Source organism: Stegostoma tigrinum, chromosome 26, assembly GCF_030684315.1.
Source record: "Stegostoma tigrinum isolate sSteTig4 chromosome 26, sSteTig4.hap1, whole genome shotgun sequence".
In the NCBI taxonomy this organism is placed as follows: Eukaryota; Metazoa; Chordata; class Chondrichthyes; order Orectolobiformes; family Stegostomatidae; genus Stegostoma; species Stegostoma tigrinum.
Window position 1 is genome coordinate 26,363,576 of NC_081379.1, and position 24,614 is coordinate 26,388,189.

General features: G+C 41.7%; 1 protein-coding gene across 1 annotated transcript; it reads left to right on the forward strand.

Annotated features, from left to right (window-relative positions):
• Window positions 1-763: 763 nt before the first annotated feature.
• Window positions 764-2,008, forward strand: LOC125464313 (hydroxycarboxylic acid receptor 2-like). The gene has a single exon (XM_048556619.2). It carries the CDS (start codon window positions 794-796, stop codon window positions 1,865-1,867), a length of 1,074 nt encoding a protein of 357 aa, XP_048412576.2. The 5' UTR covers window positions 764-793; the 3' UTR covers window positions 1,868-2,008.
• The last annotated feature ends 22,606 nt before the right edge of the window (window positions 2,009-24,614 follow it).

Below are 24,614 nucleotides of genomic sequence, written 5' to 3' on the forward strand. Positions count from 1 at the left end.
TGCTGCTTGGTCTGCTGTGTTCATCCAGCTTCACACTTTGTTATCTATTGAAGAAGGTGTTTTGTACACTTGCCTGTATCGGTTAGTGCATTGAGTATAGAAATTTAGATGTCATATTGTGGCTGTGCAGGACACTGGTTTGGTGACTTTTGGAATGCTGTATTCAATTCTGGTCTCCTGGTGATGTTGTTTGAAAGATGTTGTGAACCTTGAAAGGGCGCAGAAAAAGTTTACAGGGATGTTGCCAGGGTTGAAGAGTTTAAGCTTAGGGAGAGGCTGAACAGGCTGGGGCTATTTTCCCTGGGGTGTCGAAGGCTGAGGGGGTGACCTTATAGAAGTTTATAAAATCACGAGGGAGCTGGATAGGATGAATAATCAATATATTTTTTCCCAGGGTTGTGGAGTCCAAGACAAGAGAGCATAGGTTTACGATGAGAGAAGAAAGATTTAGTAGGAACCCAAGCAGATATGGATGTGTATCTGGAATGAGCTGTCTAAGGATAGGTGGAAGCTGGTACAATTTTAATATTTAGAAGGAATCCAGATGGTAATATGAATAAGAGTGGGATATGGGCCAAATGCTGCCAATTGGGTCTAGGTTAATTCAGGTCATCAGCTCTGCATGGACGCGTTCGTAGTGTACAGGTCTTTGTTTGTCTGACACATGACTTTAGTAAAGCACCTCCCCAATCTGTAATATAACGCAGGGAAGTACTATATAAAGGGTGGCCCTTTCAGTTCATCGACTCATTTCTGTGGCTGCGTGATTGAGTTTGCCACAATACTACCTATTATGGGCAACTTGACTTCGTCGTGTGCTTCAGTCAAAGAAGTTAATGCGCCCTATAATGCCCCAATAATAATTGTAACCTTCATCCTCGGATTTATTGGAAATATCGTTGCTTTATGGATCTTCAGTTTTCATGTGAAATCCTGGAAGCCAAACACAGTCTATTCACTGAACCTGGCGATTGCAGACACTCTGTTAATCTGCTGTTTACCGTTTCGAGCAGATTACTATATCCGGGGGAAGAACTGGATTTACGGTGATGTTCCTTGTCGTCTGAAGATATTTTTGATTTCCCTAAACCGAGCAGGAAGCATCATGTTCCTCACGGCGATGGCGATCAATCGGTATTTGAAAGTGGTCCATCCTCAGTACAGAGTGAATACGATGCCTACAAGCTGTGCAGTGAAGGCAGCCGCCGGCTTGTGGGTTCTCGCAGTGGCCATTTGCTCACACCTCTTAGCAGAACCTCATTCCTTCGAACTCGACGACCAGACGTACTGTGAACCCTTTAACATAAGGCGGCCTCTAAGTCCGACAACAATTTGGACCGATGCTGTTTTTGTTCTTTTCAAGTTTGCTATCCCGGCTCCGATTATCCTCTTCTCCACGTCCTGCATCATCTGGAAATTAAAACAGGTTAAAACTAAATCCAGGAGTAAATACAATCGAGCGATGAAACTTGTGATCGCTGTGTCTGCAGTTTTTGTGCTTTGTTTCTTGCCCACAAACATTGCTGTTCTTGCTGTGTTAATCACGAAACTGAGAGGTACTGAAGGCTGCAAGTCATATGAAACAGCTGTTCACGTCTTCTATAATACACTATTCATGACATATCTGAACAGTGTACTGGATCCAGTTATTTACTACTTCTCAAGTTCGACTTTCAAAAGTGCTTTAATGAAAGCAGTCGCTCCTTTTAGGCGAAATTGTTCCAAATCAGAAACTGATAGTGTGGCGCAACGGACAGAATCCACAGGACAAATGGATGTGGATCATCATTTAAAAAACACGGCCGGCTGTACTAAATATGAACAATCCCAGTCTATGTCTACTTTGTCTGTGTCATCTAACTTTTAGTGATCCGCTGTGTCTGTAAAGTATCTTCCATGCGTTGCTGCAAAACATTGACATTAAGTAGATTTTGTGACATGTTTAAAAAGAGTTACTCTATTTCTGGCGAAATCGTGCTAAAATAAACTGTGATTTTTGATGTCAAGTTATCTACATTCGTAATATTTGTTTTGATTCTATAGAGTAAGGGAAAGATTATTGGATTTTGAAATACTATTTACAGAAATCAATGCGGAATGAGGGATGCGTGGCTCTTGATACATGTCCCAAGCCTTCCGGAGACTTTGTTCCTGAGTTGGAGTAGGGGATTGTCAATTTTCGCAGGCAGCAGGGAAAAGATAGATATCTTAGTGAAGGAACAGCCTGAAATATGGAGAAAAAGGCCCACAGGATTGTTACTGTCGTCTTACCTGGATCTTGAATATTACCAATACGTCCTTATCAGCCACATGCCACTTCACCCATCATCACGTTGTCGTTATTGGCAGCTCCAAACTGTCTCAAAAAGACATTCGATTAAGCCTAGGGATAGACGTTTTGTAAAAAAAGATACAAAGTTATCCAAAAATGAAACTAAGGCTAAGAGAATAATCCAATGAGAGTCAATGGGTTGTGAAAATAAGAATAAAAAGGGAGGAATATATCGTATTCCTTGTCTTTATTGTGACCAGCAGCAGAATAAGTCAATATTACCTCTGTTGCCATTTTAGAAGAAAAAAGATTTGTCCTTTCAGGACAGAAACGAAGAGGAATGTTCTTCGCTCAAAGAATTGTATGACTTTGTATATCTGTGCCTCAGAAGGTGATGGGGGTGCAGTTCATTGAATATTTTTAAGGCACATTTAGATAGATTTTTGTTAGGCAGTGATATCAAAGGTTTTCAGGATAGAAACAGGATCAAGAGGGCTAACAGTTTACTTTTGCTCCTACTTTGTATGTTCCATTGGTCATGTATTGGATAAGAATTTGCAGACAGAACATGCCTTTGCTTTACCAGAACTCTTACAATCCCTTACTATTCAAAATTGACTGGTGATTTTCTATGGTAACATTTTTTCCACAAGGTGCTAGATTTTTGATTTTGTGAAAATTCAGAGTAAGGAAGAAAGGGAAATGGGAAAGTGGATCAAAGGAAAGAGAAGGATTATCTCTTCCCAGTGACATAAACAGGAACCTGTGATTTATGGAAAAATGACTGTTTGTAAGAAGCTAAGATAAAATGTTATTAGGAGCAGAAGAAGGCTATTCAGTCCATCATGTTTGTTCTGCCCTTCGATTTGATCATGGCTGATGTGATAGTCCTTAGCTCCATTTTCCTGTCTTGTTCCCACAACCTTTGATTCTCTTACTGATCAGAAGTGTATCTCAGTCTTCAATGTACTTAGTGACAGCCTTGATTGCAAATAATTCAACAGGTTCACTACCCTCTGAAAGAAAATAATCCTCATCTCTGTCAAGGGGAAACAACCTTTCTGCATCTACCCTGTTAAACTCCTAAGATTCTTTTATGTTTCAGTAAGAATCGGTTACATTAGAAAATCACCCTATACCCAAGGATTTGTCTTGTGAAGCTTTTCTGGGCTGCCTCCAATGCCAGAATATATTTCCTTAAGTGGATCAAAATTGTTTACAATATTCTAGGTGTGGTCTGACTACTACCTTTTATGATTTTAACAGGGCTTCCCTATTTTTATACTTCATTCCCTTTGAAATAAGGGCCAACATTCCATTTCCCTTCCCTCTTAACTGGCTGATCTCGAAAGCTAGTTTTTTTTTTATTTATGCATGAAGGTTCCCAAATCCTCCTGTGCAGCAGCTTCCTGCAATCTGTCAATATTTAAATAACATACAGTTCCTGTATTCATCCTCTCAAAGTGCATTCTCTCACATTTTCCCATATTTCCTTCCATCTGTCTATACACTTCTGTAGATTGTTCATGATATCATCACTACTTGCCTCTCCTCGTTATTTTTTGTATCATCTACAAACCAAACTTCAGTATATTCATTTAAATTGTCCAAGTCAGTAATGTACATTGTAAATAATTGTGGCATCAGCACTGATCTCTGTGGCACTGATAGAGTCATAGAGACATACAGCATGGAAACAGAACTTGCAGGAAACATGTCTGCACTGACCAAACATCCCAATCTGACCTAGTCCCACTTTCCAGCATTTGGCCCATATCCTGTTAAATTCTACCTATTCATATTCCCCTCCAGCATTTTAAATGTTGTGATTGTACCTGCCTCCAGTTCCTCTGGCAGTTCATTCCATACATGCACCACCCTCTGTATGAAAAAGTTGCTCCTCAGGTCCTGTTTAAACCTTTCCCTTCTCATACTAAACCTATGCCCTCTAGTTTTGAATCCACCTTCATGAATCTAAGATGATTCTGCTTGGTTATATTATGTATTCCTGAATGTCCTGCTATTAACATCCTTCACAATGGCTGTAACATTTCCCGAATGCCAGGTGATAAGGTAACTATAGTTACCTTTTTATTGTCTCCCTCCACCCTTAGAATAATTTTATTGTATGTAACAAGCATTACTATTAATTACTAATAAATAGCTTCTAATTACAAATAAACCATAAAGAATATCAACATAGAGCTGATAATTAAGTTCTAATCCCCTTATAAATTCTTACTTGTACAGATAGAGAAAAAATGGTTTTATGGGCAATGGGATGGACTGGGAAGGCTGTTCAATCATCCCTGTCCACAGGGTTCACTGAAACAGAGATAGTAGGAAATAGTGTTTCCCACCTCAGGATATGTGGGCTTTTGTTCTTCTTCTCTAGCTACTTTCATTTGCTTGCAGGAGGAGCAGGATGGCTGGTGCATACTTGTGAAGTCTCTGACCATATGACCAAATGACCAGAAACCACAGTTGTTGGAAACTGAAAAGATAAATTAGCTTTCCTCAGTCTTAAGGTAAACCAATTCCTTTGTCATCAATAACTAGTCACTAATCTGCAGTTCAATCTGCTACATGTTGCTGGCTGAAGCCTCATTCTTACATCATGACCCCTCGACCCCCAGAACCCTTTCCTGTGCCACTCTGGGTATTAGTATCAAAGTAGATGCCCTGGAATGCTGTGTTATCATTTTAGTTTGTAAACCAACATATTCCTTCTTGCAAAGCTTCCTCCCCTTTACTTTGTTTAAAGCCCTACCTGCAGTCCGATTTATTCAATTCATCAGGTCACTGGTCCAAATGAAGCCTGTCTGACCTGAACAGCTCCTTTTCACTCCAGCACTAGTGTCAATTCTGGTAACAAGGGCCTTTAGGGCATTTTTGATTAAGCAATTAAACAGCTGAATATGGACACGCTTGCTCATAACACTCTGCTGGACACGGATACTGACTAGTATTTTTCTGAAGTGACAAATAAAAAAGTTTTTTTATAGTCATTTTATTGCCTATATTTGATATATTTATGATCTCTCCCATTCAGGCCTACAGCCTTACAGCTTGTATCCTTTAGGCTATTGAATTTAACTTTGTTGAAAATTCTTATGACCCTTTTGTTATTGAACTGATGAATACCCTGACTGTGGGGCTTTATCCTTAACAATAACTTTTTGCACTGCCTTACATTACCCTTATTTCAGTATTTCATTTCATACTTCTGTTGAAATACCTTCCAGGCAGTTAGAAAATTGAGAAACTTCTGCTTTCTGCACAGTTTACTCAAGATGTCATCATTTCTACCAATCCCTATTGCAAAAGGAACTCATTGCTGTTGCGAGAACTCAGTATTTGATATTCTTCTCTCACTCTTCTCTGTTGCTGTGCTAAGATCATGTTCGGCACATCTGTGTGTTTTTCTGCAGTGTGGTTTATGTCAATATTACGTAAACCTATTAAATATCAAAAAGTTTATTCAATTTAATAGCCATGTGACTGTTCTTTTAAGAATAACAGTGAGTGCAGACATTTTTCATTCAGCAACAAGTGCAACAGTCAATAATGTCCCTTTGAAGAGTCTGGGTGTCTTTAAATCTGAGAAGCCATGAGTCAATTAAAAGCACAGGTACTTTATTTGGAATGACGCTTCAGTTTGATATCCAAAATGCACCCATTGAATTGGTGCAGGGCACAATGTTGGTAAGTTTTATGCTCCTGTGACTATAACCCCACTGTCCGCTCTGTCAAACACAAATTCCCTATTTTCAGCTTGTACATGACTAAAATCAGAGTTACATAAATTTGACTTAAATAGGTTTTTGGCCCCATTTTATCCCTTATCCTGTGTGTTGTTGTAATAGAACTAATTAAGTTCGATGATTTAATACATTTGAATATGGCAGCATTTTAATGATCTTACTGGATAAGCCTTCAGGCTTGGACTAATGATCTGGAGTCATGAGCGGGAATGCGCGGGAATTTTAAATTCTGTTATTTAAATCAAACTGGAATGACATAGGGGGGTTAAAATTGTTTCAAAGATAGCAGGAACTGCAGATGCTGGCAAATCTGAGATAACAAGGTGTAGAGCTGGATGAACACTGCAGGGTCACGCAGCATCAGAGGAGCAGGAAAGCTGATGTTTTGGGCCTAGAGGAAGGGTCTGGGCCTGAAACATCAGCCTTTCTGCTCCTCTGATGCTGCTTGGACTGCTGTATTCATCCAACTCTACACCATGTTACCTCTGGAATGAGAAAGGAACTGGTCATATATCAGCAAATATAAAGACTAGCTGATTGTGACCAATCTCAATGTGAATTTACATGACGTGGATTGCAAAATTAGAAAATAGTCATGAATAATTGCATCATTTAGGAATTATGTGGATTAATAACATTTCATAATCAAATGTTACTGTTGAATACGTGTTAAAAATAGCAATATACAGTGTTAAATTATATACCCATAAAATCTTTTTTATGTGGATTAAATTAAAGGAACACATTTTATGAGATTCAGATGTTACAATGCTTCATGGCAAGTGTAAAACACTCCCTTGTCAACTCCATCTCTTTCTAAACAAGATAGGTGTCTTTTCCCTAGGATAGGAGATTTCAAGCCTAGGGTACATAATTTTAAGGTGAGAGGAGAAAGATTTAAAAAAGATATCAGGGAAAATTTGTTACACAGAAGGCTGTTTTTAAGGAGTGAATTTTCTGAAGAAATGGTGGATATGGACACAATTACAATGTCTAAAAGAAACTTGGCTAAGCACTTGAATAGAAAAGATTTGGAGAAATATGGGGTAGGAGCAGGTAGGTGGGACTAGTTTAGTTTGGGACCATGTTCAGCATGGACTGGTTGTACAGCAGGGTCTGTTTCCGTGCTGTATGACCCTATGATTATTTTCTCTTATGACTCTAGCTTTACCTTTAGCCTAACGGGCCCAGTATAGAAGTGGCACTGGTATTTTTTCTTAATTAGTTCATGAGATGTAAAATGGTGATCATTGGTTGGGTCATCATTTATTGCCCACCTCTAACTACCTTGGAGGACATGGTGGTCAGCTACTTTTTTAAACCACAGAAGAGTCCTTAGTGTTTAAAGACACTTCACTATGCTGTTAAGGACAGTCTTCCAGGACTTCCAGGAGTGGCTGGGAGGGATCTTGCAGGTGGTATTCTCATTCATTTGCTACCATTGTCATGCTAAGTGATAAAGGTTGTGTGTTTGGAAGCTGTTGTTGAAGGACCCGGGGTGAGTTCCTGTAGATAGTACATACTCCTGTCACTATTCATTAGTGGTGAAGGGAGTGAATGATGAAGGTAGTGATGGGTTGTTAACCAAATGGGTTGCTTTGTGCTGGATGATGTTGAGCTTCTTGAGTGCTGTTGGGGCTGTACCCATCCAGGCACGTAGAGAGCATTCCATTACATTCTTGACATGTGCCTTGTAGATGGTTAACTGGCCTTGAGAAACTAGGAGGTGAGTAAGTCATTACAGCTTTCCTAACGTCTGACCTACAAGACAGAGTGAAAAATTCTTTGGGCTTGCCTGTTTACAAGACGCTGCACAGACCAACCCTGTCAGTCGTCACCCCATTATCCTACTCTCAATCATAAGCAAATGGATAGAGGCTCCTATTGATAATTCTATCTTACTCACTCATTGATAACCAACTTACTGGTGCTAAGTTTCAATTTCACCAGATCACTCAGTTCCAGATTTAAGTCTGCTTTGCTTCAAACATGGACCTAAGAGCTGAATTCAAGGGCTGAGATGATGATAACAGCAGATGATATCACAACCTTCTTCTGCACCAGATCAATTCTATGATTCTGTGACAGCATTTGACAAAATGTGACATCAAGGAGCTCCACCCAAAATGAAATTATTCGGAAAACCCTTCATTTGCTGATATCATCTAAACATGATGAAACTGACACAAGGTTATCATTATTGTAGGCCAGTATGTCAGTCCCAGGATATTGTGCAAATGCTCCTGAGGATAGCATCTTTGACTCAAACATCTTCAGTTATTTCATTCATGATCTTCTTTCCCACCTATCAGATGTAAATACTTTATAGGCAGTTCAGAGGAGGTTTACATGAAATGTGTGTTGTCTTATAAGGAAAGATTGGATGGACTGGGATTGTTTCATCTGGGGTTTTGAAGAGTGAGGGAGGACTTGACTGATATGCATGATGTTCTGAATGATCTTTACAGGGTGGATGTGGAATTGAGGTTTTCACTTGTGGGTCAGTCTAGAACTAATGGAGGAACAAATTTAATATTAGCAATCAGCCTTCCAGGACAAAGATGAGGAGATATTTTTCACAGAGAAGGTTGCACATCTTTGGAACTCTGCCTCAGAGGGTGGTGAAGACAGGTCATTGAAAATTGGATAGATTCTTGTTCAGAGGGGAGTCAAATGGACAGATAGGAAAACAATCAGATCAGCCTCAGAATGGCAGAGCAGCTGGAGGTCCTGAATGATTAACTACTGCTCCTAATTTTTATGTTCATATGAAGTGAGAAGTGGGATGTTTGTTGATGATTGCAAAGCATTCACTTTTATTAGCATAATGAACCTGCAGTAAAGCAATGTCAAGAAAACATTGAGGCGAAGGCTGATAAATAGCAACTAGCTTTCTTGCTACTCAAATGCAAGGAAAACATCTTTCTCAAAGAGAAGTGAGTCCAACTATCTTCCTTTGACATTTAACATACTGCCATAGCTGAAGGCCCAAAATCAACATTCTGGAGTTTGTGTTTGACCAGAAACTTAACTGGACCATCCACATAAATATTGTAGTGAAAGATGGATACTTACTGGTGACTACCACCCAAAACGGGCACCCTCCATCTTCCAAATCCCCCCCCTACCCAGGAGCTTCCCCACAATGTGTCCGCCGCCACTGGCCATGTGGCCACTGTTGGAGCAACCACAGATGATGTCACATCCTCCGCCACCGGGTACACATCTCTTTCAATACCTCCCACTACAGACAAAGGGGTGGCCATGAGTACCTGCATGGGCCCAAGCTATACCTGCGTCTTTGTAGGTTACATGGAACAATCCCTCTCCCATACCTACACTGGCCCTAAACCCCATCTCCTCCCCCACAACTTTGATGGCTGTATTGGTGCCACCTCATGTTCCCACGAGGAGCTCAAACAGTTCATTCACTTCACCTTCCACCTCAACTTTAAGTTCACCTGGACCATCTCTAATACTTCTCTCTCCTTCCTGGACCTCTCTGTCTCCATCTCTGGCAACCACCTAGAAACTGATATCCATTTTAAGCCCACCGACTCCCATAGCTACCTAGAATACACCTCCTCCGACCCACCTTCCTGCAAAAATGCCAACCCCTATTCCCAAGTCCTTTGCCTCTGCCTCATCTGCTCCTAGGATGAGACATTCCACTCCCGAACATCTCAGATGTCCTTGTTTTTCAAGGACCGCAACTTCCCCTGCCTCAGTAGTTGACAGCACCCTCGACCATGTCTCCCACATTTCCTGCAACTCATCCCTCACATCCCCTCCCCACTATAACAACCAAAACAGAATCCCCCTCATCCTCATGTACCAGCCCATCAACCTCTGGATCCAACACATTATCCTTCGACACTTCTGCCACCTGCAATCCAACCCCACCACCAAAGACATTTTCCCCTCCCCACCCTTATCTGATTTCCAGAGGAACCACTCTCTCCATGACTCCCTTGTTCACTCCAAACTCCCGTCTAGCCCACCACTCCCAGCGCTTTTCCTTGCTACCACTGGATGTGCTAAACCTGCCCTTACACCTCCTCTCTTCACCCCCATCCCAGTCCCCAAGAAGACTTTCCACATCAAGCCGATGTTCACTTGCACATCTGCCAATGTGGTATACTGCATCAGCTGTTCCCATTGTGGCCTCCTCTACATCGGGGAAACCAAGTGGAGGCTTGGGGACCACTTTGCAGAACACCTACGCTTGGTTCGCAATGAACAACGGCACCTCCCAGTTGTGAACCATTACAACGCCCCCTCCCATTCCTCAGACGACATGTCCATCCTGGGCCTCCTGCAGTACCACAAAGATGCTACCTGAAGGTTGCAGGACCAGCAACTCATATTCCGCTTGGGAACCCTGCAACCCAATGATATCAATGTGGACTTGAGAAGCTTCACAATCTCCCCTCCCCTACCGCATCCCAAAACCAGCCCAGCTCGTCGCTGCCTGCCTAACCTGTCCTTCCTCCCACCTATTCACTCCTCCCACCTCAAGCTGCATCCCCATCTCCAACCTACTAACCTCATCCCGCCCCCTTGACCTGTCTGTCCTCCCTGTACTGACCTATCTCCTCCCTACCTCCCTACCTACACTCACTTTTACTGGCTCCATCCCCGCCTCTTTGACTTGTCTGTCTCCTCTCCACCTATCTTCTCCTCTATCCATCTTCTATCCGCCTCCCCCCTCTCCTTATTTATTTCAGAATCCAATTCCCCTCCTCCATTTCTGAAGAAGAGTCTAAGCCCGAAACGTCAGCCTTCCCCCTCCTCTGATGCTGTCGGCCTGCTGCGTTCATCCAACTGTACACCTTGTTATCTCTGTAGTGAAAGATATTGAGGTTGTTGAGCAGATGACTTAGCTCCTGGCTTCACAAGGTCTTTCCATCACTCGCAAGTCAGGAACATGAGACAATACTCTCCACTTGTTTCAATGAATGCAACAAGAAGTTCATTATCATCCAGGACAAAGCAACCCATTTGATCAGCAGTCAGTTCAGTTCCTCAAAAGATTACAGCAGTGTGTATCATTTCCAGGATGCAAAACAACTGATCAAAGTTACTTCAATAGGATCTACCAAACCTGCAATCTCCAATACTTGGAAAGACAAAAATCGTCACCTCTAAGTTTTCCTCCACATCACATCACTTCACGTCCTGACTGGGATGTATATGACTATTCTTTCATTGATTCAAGTTCAGAATCTTGGAACTTGGTATTTCACTGTCAATGATCCTGTATTATTTTAATATACTGTGGGACGTGGGCATCACTAACTGGCCAGCATTTACTGTCCATCCCTGCTTACTTTTGAGAAGGTGGTGACGAGCTGCCTCCTTGAACTGCAGCCCATGTGCTATAGGTAGACCATAGTGCCCTTTGGGAGGTGATTCCAATATTTTGACCCAGACATATGCAATATGTTTGCAAGTTAGGATGGTGAGTGATTTAGAGCAGAATTTGCAAGCGGTGGTTTTCCCATATAATTGCACCCTTGTTCTTCTAGTTGGGCGTGGCCATGGTTTAGAAGGTGATGTTTAAGGATCTTTGGCATATTTTTGCAGTGCATCTTGTGTGTAGTATATTCTGGTGATACTGAACATCAGTGTTGGAGGGAATGGATGTTTGTGGATGTGGTGCCAATCAAGGAGACTGCTTTGTCTTGGATGATGTCAGTTTTTGACCTTTGTTGGAGCTGCACCCATCCAGGCAAGTAAGCCAAGGCCTGGCTTGTGCCCTGCAGATGTTGGACAGTATATGGTGAGTCAGGAGGTATTCCTAGCTTCTGATCTGCTCTTGTAACCATTGTGTTTATATGGTGAGCCCAGATGAGTTTCTGGTCAGTGGCAACCCTCAGGATGTTGATAGTGGAGGATTCACCAACGGTAACACCATTGAATATCATTAGATTGTCTCATAATGGAGATGGTCATTGCCTGAGGAACTACCTCGAGGAACTCTTGCAGCGATGTCCTTGTGCCGACGTGACTGACCTGCAACAACCATGACCATCTTCCTATGTGCCAGGTATGACTCCAACCAGCAGAGAATTTTCTCCTGCTATCTGTTGATTCAAGTTCTGCTGGAGCTCAGTGATGCAACACTTGTTCGAATGCAGCCTTGATATCAAGGCTGTCACTTGCGCCTCATCTGATGTAGTTACAACTGCTTCAGAACAGCTGAAGGGCAAACGCGAACTTTATTAGTGAGGCACATAGCCCATGTGAATGGATAAAGCTAAAATATTTAAAAATATTAAATTTATAGAAGTACTTAGCCATTTCAGTAGGATATTTGATGTTACTTTGGGGTTTGAAGCAGCATGAAGACAGCAGCACGTTATTGAGTTCAGATGGATGCAGAGTACAGCTGGGAATTTTGTGAATGGGGACATTCAGTGGTGGGGAGGACGAGGTCCAGTCTAAACAATTGACAGGTTAAGACCAATAAAAAACTTAAGTAACAGTAGAAAGTAACAAGTCAGTAGCTGGTAAATATTATTGTCTATTTTTACATGAGCTTTATTGCCATTAGAATGGCAAGTTAATAGGCAAGGTCACGCAAAAAGACTATTAATGAAGTCTAAAGCAAGGTTATCGTGTATTTATGAGAAAAGGCAGTTAATATAATTTTGTTGGTGGGAAAAGTACAAGGAACAAATTTGGCCAAAATTAAAAGCCTCTAGACAATTGTGGGTTAATTTTAAATAGACAACATGGGCTTCATAAGTGAAAATCAGTTTAACTAATTTGCTGGAGATTTATTTGAAGAGATAATGGATGGTGTTGATGAGGAAAATGCTGTAAATATAATGAGAGGATTCCCAAGAGGCATTTGATACAACAACTTGTAAGTAGATAAAGGAATAAAATGCAGAGTAGATACATGGAGTGACTGAGTAACAAAAAACAATTGTTATTGTTAATGTATTGATAGTGGGTGTTCTTTGGGCCTTGAATGAAGATTTACAGTGGAGACCCCTGGGGGTCAGTGTAGAGACATGTTTAATTTTCCCAATGTAAAAGATCTCTACCTTGATATGCAGAGGACAATTTCAACATTTGTTGTTGACACCGAAAATGGAGACATTTTAAACTATGAAATTTCAAAAGGACATAGACAAATTTGTGGGGTGTCTGGAATGGCAGCAGACAAAGTTCAATGTGGAGAGATGTGAGGTGATTCATTTTGGCAGGAAGAATATGGAGAGACAATATAAAAAGATGTCACAGTTCTGGAAGCAGAGGGACTTGGGCACATACATGTGTAAACAATTGAAGGTGGCAGGACAGGTTTTAAGAGTAGCTAGCAAATATACAGTATTCTAGGCTTTATTGATTTTGGCAGGAGTACAGGAGTAATGAAGTTATGTTGACTTTGTGTAAGGCACTAAGTTTCATGGAATATTGTGGCCAGTTCTGGATGCCACACATTAGGAAGGTTATGAAGGGATCAGAGAGAGTGCACAATAGAGTTATGAAAATGGTTTCAGGTGTGAGAAATTTCAGTTATAACGATAGATTGGTGAAATTAGGACTGTTTGCTTGGAGAAGAGAAAGCTGAAAGGAGATCTAATTAAGCTTCTCAAAATCATCATGGATCTGGACAGAGGAGAAATGGAGGAATAATTCCCACTCATGAAAAGATGATAAACAAGGTGGTACAGATTTAATGCAATTAACAAAAGAACAAAACTGATATGCAGTCATAGTACTCTGTTTCTTGCACTGTTTCAATCCCTCTGTTTCTCGCATTGTTTCAGCCCCTCTGTTTCTTGCAATGTTTTTCAGCCCCTCTGTTTCTCAATCTCTGTTACTCAGACACTGTTTCTTGTTCTCTGTTTCTCAGACACTGTTTCTTGTTCTCTGTTTCTCACCTTCTGCTTCTGCCGCTCTGCTTCTGCCTCTCTGCTTCTGCCCCTCTGTGTCTCACACTTAATTTCAGGCACTCTGTTTCTTGTATTCTGTTTCAGATACACCGTTTCTCGGATACAGTATCAGCCCCTCTGTTTCTCGCACTCTGTTTCAACCCCTCTGTCGCACTGTGTTTCAACCCCTCTGATTCTCCCAAACTGTTTCAGCCCGTCTGTTCCTTGCACATAGCTCCAGCCCCTTTGGTTCTCACACTCTGTTTCAGGCCCTCTGTTTCTTGCACTCTGTTTCAGCCCCTGTTTCTCGCATTTTGTTTCAGCCTCTCTGTTTCTCACACTCTGTTAGAGCCCCTCTGTTTCTTGCACTCTGTTTCAGCCCCTCTGCTTCTCAGTCTCTGTTTTACTAACACTGTTTCTTGAACACAGTTTAACCCCCTTTGATTCTTGCACACTGTTTCAGGCCCTCTTCTTCTTGCACTCTGTTTCACACACTCTGTTTCAACCCCATCATTTCTTGCACACAATTTCAGACCCTCTGTTTCTTGCACTCTGTTCCAGCCCCTCTATTTCTCGCAACCTGTTTCAGCCCCTCTGTTTCTAGCTCACTGTTTCAGCCCCTTTTACTCTCACTCTGTTTCTTGCAATTTCTTTCTCACACTGTCTTTCTTGTACTCTGTTTCAGCCCCACTGTTTCTCGCACTCTGTTTCAGCCCCACTGTTTCTCGCACTCTGTTTCAGCCCCACTGTTTCTCGCACTCTGTTTCAGCCCCACTGTTTCTCGCACTCTGTTTCAGCCCCACTGTTTCTCGCACTCTGTTTCAGCCCCACTGTTTCTCGCACTCTGTTTCACACCCTGTGTTTCAACTCGTCTGTTTCTTGCTCTTTGTTTCAGCCACACTGTTTCTCACACTGTTTCTCGCACTCTGTTTCAGCCCCACTGTTTCTCGCACTCTGTTTCAGCCCCACTGTTTCTCGCACTCTGTTTCAGCCCCACTGTTTCTCGCACTCTGTTTCAAACCCTGTGTTTCAACTCGTCTGTTTCTTGCTCTTTGTTTCAGCCACACTGTTTCTCACACTGTTTCTCGCACTCTGTTTCTCCCATAATATCAGCAAAGACTTCAAAAGTGCAAGTAAGTGGAAACAATGAAAGTAGCTAAAACAAAATAAAAGTAGAATGAAGAGGAAGTCAGATGTAACATTTTTCTCTGTACCAGTTGAGAAAAACATCACTAAGAATCTGATGTAGGTCCCGAGGATATATGTGGCAAGAACAGAGACAAAATGTAAGTTTTACCACAAAAGCTTGCAAAATCTTTGAACGAAATGCTGATTTCTGTGAACAAAACCCAAGTTTTCACGAGAGGCTGAATTCTTGATTTGTTTAAAAATCAGGGAAAGAAAGATCAATCTCCATAAACTTCTCATCTAAGATTCAGCCATTCCATTTTCCACTTGCAAGCTTGTTTCACAGGAAGGGGAGAGTCTCTCTGTGGCAAAGTTGCAAATATAAAGAGCAGAACAAATACATTGCTAACAATTGCATTTAATAGTCAAGAACTAGAAAAGGGAAGCATAAATTTAAGTATTTTTCCTGTTTTGGAAACATCCATTTATCTTAGTAATTACGTTGTCTCTTTTCCATGGGATAAAAAATGTTTTCTCTTGGCCATTAAATATTATTAATAAGTAATAATTATTTTTTAGACTTTAGAATATTACAATGCAGCGAGCACGGTGTTAACTGATTAATTTGGAAATCAGTGGTTAATGATTTGCAGGAAAAGCCTCGGAGAATTTAATGTGCAAGGCTTAAAACTTTGGAACATCCCCGTGATTCTGTGAATGCTGCACATTACTGAAAATAAATAGCACAGATAGGTGGCATTACAACACTCTGGAATTAAAGTGCAACACTGTTGAATGAGAGAGAGTCATGACAGCACATGAACACATTGAGAAAATGGATTAGTCTTTACCTAGTGTACCAATAAGTCTCAGCCTGGGATATCCATGGTTATCAAGTGCAATAGAATTTCTTATCACTGTGTAGTAAATAGTGTTACATTGAAGTCTAAGACAACTCATCAACACATTCTCAAGGGTCGCTGGGAATAAACAATAAATGAAGAACAAAAACAAAGTTGCTGGAAAAGCTCAGCAGGTCTGGCAGCATCCATGAAGGAAAAAACAGAGTTAATGTTTTGGGTCTGGTGATCGTTCCTCAGAACCATTGATTTCCAAATCAATCACCGTTCTCGAAACATTAACTGTTTTTTCCTTCACGGATGCTGCCAAAACTGCTGAGCTCTTCCAGCAACTTTGTTTTTGTTTTGATCTACAGCATCTGCAGTTCTTCCGGTTTTTATTTGGTGATAAACAATGACTGCTGGCTTAGCCAGCAACGCCTGCCTCCCATAAATAAATAAAACATCACTTAAGACAACCAAATTGGCAAAATAGCCTAGAGGATGGGTGTCATAAAAAATAATAAACCAGAACCTACCAGGGACCATTCTATTGTGGACCTGGTCATGTATAATGAAACAGAATTAATAGAAGATCTCATAGTAAAAAAAAACTGTGGGCAAGAATGAACATAACATGATGGAATTTCACATTTAGTTTGAGCGTGAGCAAAGTGAGTCCATAACTGCTGTCGTAAACTTAAATATGGGCAATTACAAAATTAGTGAAACTACCTCTTGTGACAATACAATGGATTTAAGAAGTGCACTTTGTCTTTTTTTGAAGAGGGTTTTTGAGGCAGAGGTGTCAAGTTCTCTCTTCAAAGCCAATAAAGTAAACAGCTTGAGAAGGCCTGGATTTTTTTTTAAAGTTAGAACAATAGAAGTAGCATGAATGGGTGGGATCAGGCTCCCGCAGAAGCAGGGTTTTAGTTTAACTTACAGTTGTTGTGGTTTTGAAGTTGTATGTGGAAGTTGCCGCACATCTCTTTCAGCCACAGCACAAAGCTAGAGGTCGCTGTCTCGACCAGAGTTTTCTCTTGGTGTTCTTTTCTCCTGGATTAGAGAAACATCGCAAGTAAGACAACCTATTTTACTGAATTTGACTCAGCCAAGAGTGTGTTTATGAAATGTTATTATATAAGAACCGTTGCTGTTTCGTATTCAAATAATTTGTTATTCTGTCAACTTTACAATAGAGTTAAAGTTATACCAAAGTGTCTTTCTTTCCTTTGTATTTTAACTGGGTGTTAGAATAAAGTACATTTTGCTTAAAGCCAAGTAGCATGACCAAGCAAATTACATCAGAAGTACAGCATCTTACACTTCTTTTTAAATAAGAGAAAAGTTATGATCTAGGCTATCTCCTCGATGTATTTGAAGGCGGTTTGGTCTGGTCCAGAACACTATCTAAAGCAGACTGGAAAAATGGGCTTAAAGGTGATCAACAATGGTAGATATTTAAATAGATATTTTTTAGCTATTAATTGACATTCACTGAGGAAGAAAGACTCTCCCCAAAGAATGCACAATCTGTGGCTATACAAAGAAATAAAAGTGGTTGAATTGAAATAAAAGGCATGAAAAGATGTGAAGTTTAGTGGTTGGCAGAAGATTGGCATTGGAAACCAGCAAATTACAACTAATAGAGTAATTGAGGGAGAAATTCGAGCACAAGATAAAACTAGCCAGAAACGTAAAAATAGTTAGTAAGAGCTTGTAAAAAGAAAGTAAGAATAGCTAATGTGAGCATTAATCTCTTATAGATAGACAGGCAAGTTAGTAACAGGAAACAAAGAAATAGAAGGGGCTGTGAGCAAATATTTTATATTCATCCCCTCTGTAGAAGATGCAGAAAGTATCCCAAAATAATGGAAAATCAAGTAAGGGAGCAATGAAGAACAATCACTATCACTTAAAGAAAAAAGAAGTCCCTCTTGGGACTGAAGGATGACAAGTCCCCTGGACATAATGGCCTATGCCCTAAGGACTTGAAAGAAGTGGCTGGATAGATAGTGGATTCATTGGTTGTAATCTGTCAAAACTCTGTAGATCAGGAAATTTGCAATTGATTCGAAAACTACAATGTAACAGCTCTGTTCAAGAAAGGATTGGGACTGAAGACAAGAAATTATTGGCCAGACAGCCTATTGTCCTTGAGGAAATGGGTAGTAATGTGGTATTTAAGGCCAATTAGGGATGGGCAAGAAATGCTGGCCAGCCAGCGATGCGCACATTCTACAAATGATTTTTTTAAAAATCAAAGCAATATCTGGCAAAGTCAACCTGGGTCTTTTGTAGGGGAAATCCTGTATAACAACTTTATTGGAATTTTTCTTTAATTCACTCATGTGACATGGGCATCGCTGGCTGGCCAGCGTTTATTTTCCATCTATGGTTTCTCTTAAGAAGGTGTTAGTGAGACGTCTAATTGAACTGCTGCAGCCGATGTGCTGTACAGGGCCCACAATGGCCGTAGGGAGGAAATTCTAGAATTTTGACCTAGTGACAGTGAAGGGATGGTGATGTATTTCCAAGTCAGGATGGTGAGTGGTTTGGAGAGGAACTTGCAAGTGGTGGAGTTCCTGTGTACCTGCTGCCCTTGCCCTTCTGGGTGGAAATGGTCTTGGTTTGGAAAGTGTTGTCTAAGGATCTTAGATTTGATTTGATTTATTCTTATCACATATACCGACTTACAGTGAAAAGTGTTGTTCTGCATGCTATCCGGACAAATCACACCATACATATGTACATTGGGGTAACAGAACAGAATGCAGAATGTTGTGTTACAGTCTCAGAGACAGTGCAGAGAAAGATCACTCTAATGTGTGAAAGGTCCATTCAAAGTCTGATAACAGCAGTGAAGAAATTGTTCTTGAATCTGTTGGTACTTATTTTCAAACTTTTGTAACCTTTGCCTGTTGGATGAGTGTGGAAGAGAGTATTATTGCAGTGGGTGGGGTCTTTGATTATATTGGTTCCTTTCTCAAGGCAGCGGGATGTAGAATGGAAAGACAGCTGGTTTGTGTGATGGACCAAAAAAAGAGGCCGAGGGGTGCAGGTGTGCACTTGCTTGAAAGGAGTTGCAGGTAGACAGGGTGATGACAGCAAATTCAGTAAAATGTATGCTTGCATTCGTTGGTCAGAACATTGAGTATAGGCATTGGGACAATATGCTGCAGCTGTACAGGACATTGGTGAGATCACTTTTAGAATACCATATACAACTCTGGTTGCCCTTTGATGGGAAGAATGCTGGAAATAGCAAGAACTGCTGATTGCTGAAGTCATAATCAGTACAGTGTGGCAGCATCACAGGAGCAGGAAAGTCGACATTTCAGGTGGAACCCTTCGTCAGGACTGGGGAGGGGGAAAGGAGCTGGGAAATGAATGGTGTGAGGAGTGATGGAGCTGGGGGAAGGTAGATGGTATAATGATAGGTGGATGCAGGTAGGGGTAGTGGGGATTGGTCAGTGGGAATAGGTGGGAACAAAGATGGACAGGTTGTGTCAGGTCAAGGAGGTAGGAATGAGAGGGAAGGTTTGTACATGGAATGAGGCTGGGGTGGGGAGATTTTGAAAATGGTGAATTCTATGTTGAGGCTATTGAGCTGTAGGCTCCCGAGACAGAATATGAGATGTTGTTGCTCCAGTTTGAGTGTGGTGTCTTTGTGACATTGGAGAAGGCTCAGGATGCATATGTCACTTAGGGAGTGGGAAGGGGAGTTAAAATTGTTAGCAATGGGAAGGTGTTGTTGATTATAGCTTACAGATGCTCCGCAAATTGGTCACCGAGTCTGTGATTGGTCTCACCGATGTAGAAGAGAGCAACGGGAGCAACATAAACAGTCGACCAGGTTGGAAGCTGTACAGGTGAATCCCTGCCGGATATGGCAAGTTTGTCGTGGGCCTTGGATATAGGTGGGACGGGAGATGTAAGGGTAGGTGTAGTATCTCCTGTGGTTGCAAGGCAAGGCACTAGGTGTGGTGGGGTTGGTGGGATTGGTGTCCATCTATCACTATCCCACCTACCTTCCCCCTGCCCCACCCCTCCCCTCTTCTTGATAGTATCGGGGAAATCTTGAGTTGAGTAGATCGAATGGGGTGATCCATTTACTAGGTGTTTCAATCTCTGTTGTAGGTCCTTGGCCAATTTGTGTGACAGTCTGCCTGGTAGGGAGACAATTGATCTGAGAGGGATGTCTGATTTATGTACTTCATGCAGTCCATAGAAGCCAGGGGTGTTTGTGCCTCTGGTTTCATTCTCATGAAGCCTGTCTTAGTTATCTGCCCTGCAATCATTAGTCGCGTCAGTGTCTCAGTGTTCCTATTACCTAGCTGCAGTGTAGGATCTGTTGCCACCTGTTGGTCTGTGGTTGTATCTGCAAGCAATGTCTGTGCTTTTAGAGAAGCAAGATCATGAACATCAGTGATGCCGAGATTATGGTATCCTTTGACGTCACAGCTTTATTCACAGGTATTGACATGCCACTAGCCAAAAGAAATAGTCGCCACATTACTGGAGGAAACAGCAATGCAGACCAGCAGTTTCATCAGCAAGGTCAACATACTTAAATTACTAGACCTCTGCCTCACCACACATTTCGTCTTTAATTGTCAAATATATAAACAGATCAACGGTACACCAAGGGGGTCACCTGTTTCAGGACTCATTGCAGAATCAGTCATGCAAAGACTAGAACACGCCACCCTCCCCTGCATTCAAACTAAACTGTGGATCCTGTACGGAGACAACACATTTGTCATTACTAAACAAGAAATTAGCCATACCCATCACCTCATCGGTAGTGTATTCACAGGGAGTAATTTCACAAGGGAAGAAGAACACAACAATCAACTTCCGTTTCTGGATGTTAAAGTGGAACGATTGACAAATGGGAATTTTCAAACCTCAGTATACGGAAATGCAACCCGTACAGATCAAACCTCAACTTCCACAGCAACCACCCCAACATCCACAAACAAAGCTGCATTAGGACACTAATTAAATAAGCCAGGACACACTGCAACACTCCAGAACTATGCAGGAAAGAGGAAGAACACTTCTGTAAAATCACCGCTTTAAACGGATATCCCCGCAACTTCATCCACAGATGCTTACAAACCAGGCAACAACAAGAGGACACAGTATGCCCTAACACACTGGCCACACTGCCCCACATCAAGAACTTACCAGAACTGACAACAAGACTCCTAAGACCACTCGGAATCATGGTGGCCCACAGGCCCACAGCCGCTCTACGACAAGCACTTACAAGGATTACAAGATACCCCATTCCCATAACATGCAGAACAAACGTGGTTTACAAAATACCATGCAAAATATGGTACAACATGCCATAAACATTACATTGGAAAGACAGGAAGGAAACTAGGCATCAGAATACATGAACATCAGCTAGCAGTAAAACTGCACGATGGACTCTCCTTAATATCAGACAATGAAGGCCAATAATTTAACAGGGATAAAGTAACCACAGTAACCCAAACATAGACATGCACAGGAATTCCTAGAGGTATGTTTCTCCACCCATACTTCAATCAACAAACATACAGAATTGGTTCCCATAAACAAATCCATACAGAACAAAACTGGAAATGACAGAGCACACCATAATGGACCAGACAAATAAATTCTAAGACGAGTAGAATAACACCACTTTATTGGAGGCTCCAGTGATGATGTCACCTAGCATGATGACAAAATGCCTGAAGAAAAACAAGCCAGCTCAACGAGCAAGTCAACAAGGTCAAAAGTAACCCCTAGGATGTTGAAAGTAGGAGATTTAGTGATGGCAACACCATTTAATGTCAAGAGATGGTGGTTAGATTGTCTCCTAATGCCATTGCCTGGCATTTGTATGGCGCAAATGTTATTTACCACTTCTCAGCACAAGACTGGATATTGTCCAGTTCTTGTTGTATTTGAACATGGACTGCTTCAGTATCTGAGAAGTTCCAAATGGCATTGAACATTGTGCAACCATTGGCAAACATCCTACTTCTGACTTTATGGTGAAGGGAAAGTCATTGATGAAGCAGCTAATGGTTGGGCAGTGACACTACACTGAGGAGCTCCTTCACAGATGCTCTGGAGCTGAGATGTTGGACCACTAACAATCACAACCATCTTCCTATGCACCAGGTATGACTCCAATCAGTGTAGAGTTTGCTCCTTGATATTCATTGGTTCCAGTTTTGCTGGAACACCTTGATGCCACAAACTGTCAAATGCAGCTGTGATGTCAAGGGACATGACTCTCACCTCATCTTGGGAATTCAGCTGTTTTGTCCATGTTTGAAACAAAGCTGTAATGAAATCAGGAGTTGAGTGGTACTGGTGGAACCCAAACTGGGCGTCAGTGAGCAGGTTATTGCTGAGCAGGTGCTGCTTGATAACACTGTTGATGACTTCTTCCATCACTTTACTGATGATCGCGAGTAGTATGATGAGGCAGTATTTGGCTGGGTTAGATTTGTCCTGCATTTTATGTAAAGGATATACCTGGGTAATTTTTCAATTGTTGGATAGATGTCAGTGTTGTAGCTGTACTGAAACAGCTTAGCTTGGGAAATCATCAGTTCTGGAGCTCAATTCTTCAGGATTATCGCTGGAATGTTTTCAGGGCCCATAGATTTTGCAGTTTCCAGTGCCTCAACCATTTCTCTATATCACGTATAGTGAATCGAATTGGTTGAAGACTGGCATCTGAGATGCTGCGTACTACTGGAAGAGGCCGAGATGGATCATCTACTCAGCACTCCTGGCTGAAGATTGCTGCAAATGCTTCAACCTTGTCTTTTATACTGATACGTTGGTCTCTTCCTTCATTGAGGATGGGATATTTTTGAAACCTCCTCCCCCATTGAGTTGTTTAATTGCCCACTATCATTAACAACTGGATGTAACAGTACAGGAGTGCTGAGATCTGATCCGTTGGTTGTGGGACTTGCTTAGCTCTGTCTATCACTGACTGCTTATATTGCTTGGTATGCAAGTAGTCCAAATTGGTGGCTTCACCAGGTTGTCACCTTACCTTTATGTATGCCTAATGCTGCTCTTGGTATGCCTTTCTGCACTCTCCATTGAACCAGGGTTGATCCCCTGGCTTGATGGTAATGGTTCAATGGGGGGTATGCGGGGCCATGAGATTACAAAATGTGCTGGTGTACAATTCTGCTGCTGTTGATGGCCCACAGTGTCTCACAAAGATGCCCAATCTTGAGTTGCAAGATCTGTGTGAAGTCTGCGCCATTTAGCATGGTAATAGTGCCGTATAACATGATGGAAGTTATTCTCATGACGAAAGCGGGACTTTGTCTCCACAAGGACGGCATGGTAGTCACTCTTACTGATACTGTTATAGGCAGATGCAGCTGGCAGATTGGTAAGGATGATGTTCTCAATCATGTTCTCTTCTTTGTTGTTCCCTCACCACCTCCTGCAGTCTTATAGCTCTGCTGTTTAGGACCTGACCAGCTCGATCAGTAGTGCTGCTGCTGAGTCACTTTTGACGGTGTACGTTGAAATCCCCCACCTAGAGTATATTCTGCACCCTTGGCACTCTCGGTGCTTCGTTCAAGTGTTATTAGACATGGCTGAATGCTGCTTAATTATGTGAATGAGGATGGCACATTGTAATCTGCAGGAGATTTCCTTGCCCATGTTTAACCTGAGCCATGAAACCTCATGAGTTCCACAGTCAATGTTGAGGACTCCCAGGGCAACTTCCTCATAAATGTAGACCACTGTCCCACTACTTCTGCTGAATCTGTCCTGCTGCGGGGGCAGGAAAAATGCAGAAATGGTGATGGTGGTGCCTGGGACATTGTAGCATATGATTATGTCAGGCTGTTGCTTGACTAGAGAGAGAGGCAGCTCTTCCAATTTTGGCACTTACCCACAGATGTTAGTGAGGAGGACTTTGCAGCACATCAGGGTTGTTTCTGCCGTTGTCATTTCAGTCCTAGGTAAAGTCCAGGTGGTCTGTCTGGTTTCATTTTTTTTGTTGAGACTTCGTAGTGTTTGATACAACTGAATAGCTTGATAGGCCATTTGAAGGGATAGTAGAGAATCAACCACATTGTTGTGGCTCTGGAGTCCTAGAATTCTTTAGAATATAAGAACCAGGGTGGATAAAGGAGAGCCAATAGATATAGCATACTTGGATTTACAGAAGGCATTCAATACTAAAAGTTTACTATACAAGGTAAAAGAGTGTGGTTTCAAAGATAGACTGGATAGAGGACTAGCTAACTAGGAAACACCGAGTCAAGAGAAATTTGTCATTTCAGGTTGGAAAATTGTAGCTGCTGATGTGCCACATGGATTAGTACTGAGACTTCAATTGTTTATGATCCATATTTCTGATGTCAATGAATGGACTCATTATATTGCAACCAAATTTGTTTGTTGATATGAAGATGGGCTGGAAAGCCAGTTGTGGGGAGGACGGAAGGGATATAAAGAGGTTTAGTTAGAGTAAAGAAATTGGCAAATGGAGAATGAAGGGACAAATGTGAGGCTGTTCATTGTGGAACATAGGACTTAGGATCAGGAGAATTGGCCCCTGAGGCTGCTCCAACAATAATATCACAGCTGACCTGGTTGTGGTCCCATTTCTACCTTTCTAACTGCACACCATTATTCTTGACTCCAGTGTCTGTAAAAAAAAACTCAGTTGAATGCATTCAAAAATCCA